Source organism: Eriocheir sinensis, chromosome 64, assembly GCF_024679095.1.
Source record: "Eriocheir sinensis breed Jianghai 21 chromosome 64, ASM2467909v1, whole genome shotgun sequence".
NCBI lineage: Eukaryota > Metazoa > Arthropoda > Malacostraca > Decapoda > Varunidae > Eriocheir > Eriocheir sinensis.
Window position 1 is genome coordinate 8,911,455 of NC_066572.1, and position 4,388 is coordinate 8,915,842.

Sequence of the window (4,388 nt, forward strand, 5' to 3'; positions counted from 1 at the left end):
TAATAATATGCACAGAGTAAATATTCATAATTATACGGTGAAAAGGAAAAATTATGGCACTATATTTGGGTATCTACCTAGCTCTGCCAGCCGGGATGCAAAAAGCAAATTGCACGTTTGAGGCTGCCAAGTTACGGCCGCCCTACCTTGCATATTCTATATTTTAAATACCAAAGGAAGCTTAAAACTCCTCGAAAGTTACTAATAAATGAATGTCCATTTACTGACGTAATTTCGCGTAGTTTTAGGCTTCCTTTGGTGTTTAATAAATAAAATATGCAAGTACGTGTGGCGGCCGTATCTTGGCAACCTTAAACATGCAATTTGCTTTTTGCATTCCACCCCAGCTGGCAGGCTGGGCTACAACTACACAGTCCTATGCATCAATATCAATATAGTCACTGTTATCATTAGCCTTATCTACACAGTAAATGTCTTGGGTAAACAGAGACAGCATTTCTTGTGAGGGAGTGAACTTATGGCAACAGATGCCATTTCTCTGCATGAATGCGCGGACATGCAGGGTGTTCTCTAAACTTGTTTGCTGCATCCTGTTTCTGAGCTTACTTTTAACCAGGTTCATTTGTGAAAATACTCTCTCTACTGAAGCATTACTAACAGGTATTGCTAAAAGTGACAAAGCAAATTTCCCAACCTCACTAAAATCTTTCTCTCCTGAAGCATCTGTGTGGCCGTATACTTCCATCCAAAACTTTTCTGCATCTAAAACAGAATCTCTAGGCCAACTGACAGTCCCCAGCCTCTGCCACTGCTCATCTAGCTTACTAATGTCTCCATTATACTTGGGAAGGAAAGACAGTTCCTGCAGCCTTGGTTTCTTATCCCTAAAACTGTTTCCGGACTCAAAGCATCCATGCTTTGCAGAAGCTGTACATTCGAGGGCAACCTCATCTGTAGCTCTTTGAGAAGCTGCATGAGGAAGTCACGCCCGTGTTTCCTGATGGTGGTGACAATTCCAGGATCCAGGTTGCTCTGTCCCACTTCTATGTTGAACTGCACACCCATGTCCACTGCTTGCAAAGGCAGGTGGTTGCGGTCATCGTCCACCTGAAGAAATATATGTGCAAAGTCGAAGTAAAAAAGAATAGCAAATTAGATCGATAATGAGCATGATGATACTCTTAGAAGAAATATTAATTATAATATTGCTATAGTGTCATCACCATTAAGTTACTAGCAAATTATTTAACTCACATCAAAATTTATCACAGCCTGCTGTGAAGAAAAGGTCCTCGGCATCATGAGTCGAATGAGGACGGATTGATAAAGGGATATCAGCTCTGCAAGTAGTTTGCTGACATTGCACTGATCAGCCTCGAACATCTTGTTCACTCTGTTCACCTGAGACACAATAGGGTTCAGGAACGCCAAGAACGCCTTGTTCGCTGGATCTTTGTACATTTGATACAACAGGTCGGCAGCATAGTCTTCGTGCTTGGAAATCTGAAAAGAGATTTTGCGCAATATAAGTATCTTATTTACTAAATACATGCAGTGAGAGAGAGAGAGAGAGAGAGAGAGAGAGAGAGAGAGAGAGAGAGAGAGATCTAAATGCATTCACATATTTTTTTATCATGCTATAAAACTTACCTCAAAATGAAGTTTCAGTTCGTCATACTGATGCAGGATCCTCGACAGGCATGGAGCAATTGCAAGCCATCGTGTATCACACAGCTGCAGAATCTTGAGAGGCTGTTCTCCCACGTTGATTGTAGAGTATAGGTTTGCATACTTTTGTTGGCGGAGAACACTACTAGAGAAATATCTGTAGGTTTGTGACAGCATATACTCAAGGTGGGAGGGCAACTTTTTCATTGCATATGAAGTGCATAGTTGTAAAGAGTGACATATGCACTTAATGTGTGTTACATGCGGGTTTACTTCCCGCAATTTTGAGATCACTGAGTTATGTGCTCCTGACATTGTGTTACAGCCATCTGTTCCCAGGCCAATGCATTTCTTGACGTCCAGCTTCATATGTTTTTCCAAGAACTCAAGTAAGGCTGTTGTAACAGCCTCAGCAGTACCTCTCTCGAGTTCAACCAGTCCTGCGAATGATGTTACAATTCTTTTCTTCTCGTAGCTTGGGTAGCGCACTACAATACACAGCTTCTTTTTCATAGTGTTATCAGTGCTTTCATCAATGATTAGCGAATAGTCACTGTCACCGATGTCCCGACGTAAATCACTGAACATGCTGGGTCCCAGCACCTTGTTCACAAGTGCCGTGCATTTTGTCCTATGTAGGGACAGATCTTTGCATGAAATGTCTTTAACAAGCTCACCCAGGTGATCAACAGTCCTGATGCTCGAGTGGCAAGCAATATGCGCTGCTAATTTAAGTTCCGAGGCTTTCACGGCGTTGCTGGCCTTTATTTTGGATATTCCAGACTGGAATAAGGTCCTCATGTTTGAGAACGGGGTGGCATTTTTCTTGTGTTTTTCTGTTTTACTGTGATTCACCAGGTCAGCGTGATGAGCTCTCACTGTAGTCTTGCAAAATTTACAAGCTGCATGTTTCTCGTCACCCGGAACACTTAAGATCCATTCTTTGAGCCCATCTTCTTTCTCCCACTCCTTGTTATATTTCTTACTGTACTTTGCCCACTTGCTCATTATCACTGAGGAACGCGTGAACGCCTACACAGTAAAGTATTCGCACTTCAAAAAAGCAAGCAGGAAGCAGCTCACGACTTTCGAGTATGGGAGACGACAAAGGACTGACTTCAGGCTTCAGCACACAGTGCTGCTGCTGCTGGTGCTGCACCCTCTTAATGCTTTAATAATAGGCAGGGCCTAGCCTCTAGGGTCAAGGACGGCCTTAATGAGGTCCTGCGCCCTCGCGATAATCCCCCTGGGGAGATCCGCGAGGTCACACCCATCACCCTGTGGCTTAGGGCAGCTGCCAGCTGGTCTGACTCCCTGACCCCCGAGTTAGCATGTAAGAAAACAATATGTTAGTATTTTTTGACATAACAAGCCCAAAACCCAGCCCAACAGAGCCAAAAAGAGCCCAAAAACCGCCAACCCGCCAACACCAAAAATTTCACGCACAATTCGTTGAAAAACAGCCCAATTGGGCGGGAAAACCGCGGACCTGGCAACCCTGTGTTTCAGTCTGAAGGATACCCTCAAGAAACACACCCTTACACACACTGGTGAAAGAAATCATGAGTGTGAAGTTTGTGGAAAATGTTTCAGTCGGAAGGATACTCTCAAATTACACACTCTTACACACACTGGTGCAAGAAATCATGAGTGTGAAGTTTGTGGGAAATGTTTCAGTCAGAAGGATACTCTCAAATTACACACTCTTACACACACTGGTGAAAGAAATCATGAGTGTGAAATCTGTGGAAAATGTTTCACTGAGAAGGGTACCCTCAAGAAACACACCCTTACTCACACTGGTGAAAAAAATTATAAGTGTGAAGTTTGTGGGAAATGTTTCAGTCGGAAGGGTACCCTCAAATTACACACTCTTACACACACTGATGCAAGAAGTCATGAGTGTGAAGTTTGTGGGAAAAGGTTCAAACTGAAGAGCATATTGGACAGGCACGTCTTCAGACACTCTGGTCATAAAGGGTTCAAGTGCGATGTTTGTAGGAAACGTTTCATGACTAAGGGTGAGATTGTCAGGCACATGAAGGTCCACTTCTCCTGAGGTGCTGTGCTGATTCAGTTCTGCTGTGTGTGTGAGTGCAAGTGTTTGTTGTGGTGGTGTTACAGGGCTGTGTGTAGCACAGAGAACAGAAAATATTCATCTGTTGGAACAAATGGTGACTGTGACGGCATGATCTGTTATTCACTTTCCACCCCAGGCTTCATGTGGTTGGTGGGTCCTGTGAAAGGTCTGATCTTTTTGGTGACTGTGCTGGGCTGTTGTGGCCTGGGCTTATTGCTCAAGTGTGGTTGTGTTAATAGTAATAATATAGTGTATTTGGTCTTACCAGCCGCTAAGCTAAAAATGTACACATTATAAACACATTGTAAAGAACAGTAGGTAGGGGTTCAGGGATCTAACACATCAGTGGGAGGTTGGAATGATAGTGGTGGGAGGGTTGAGTGCAGTGTGGTGGTGCCGGGGAGGGGGAGGACATCCTCTTCCAGATGGTGGCAAGGTGTTAGTCCCAAGGTGTGACATTCATGTAGGTGTGAAAGAGGGGTGACGATATGATTGAGCACATGCTACTTGAGTGATGTATGTATATAAGAGAAAAGGGGATTATGGTAACAGTTGTGACTGAATGGAATAGGATGTTGGAGAGGATGTAAAAGGTTAAATGCATGCAATATTATTTCAGCTGAGGTCATTTTCAAAGCAGACAATTGTTGTCATTCAGTAGATCATGTCATTCTTAATC

General features: G+C 43.4%; 1 protein-coding gene across 1 annotated transcript; it reads right to left on the reverse strand.

The window, feature by feature from the left end:
• Positions 1-372: 372 nt before the first annotated feature.
• On the reverse strand, positions 373-3,136 carry LOC126987382 (protein FAM200B-like). Its single transcript, XM_050844366.1, has 3 exons — positions 1,612-3,136; positions 1,216-1,464; positions 373-1,068 (listed from the first exon to the last, which is right to left on the reverse strand). Exons 1-3 carry the CDS (start codon positions 2,635-2,637, stop codon positions 778-780), a joined length of 1,566 nt encoding a protein of 521 aa, XP_050700323.1. The 5' UTR covers positions 2,638-3,136; the 3' UTR covers positions 373-777.
• Positions 3,137-4,388: the final 1,252 nt, after the last annotated feature.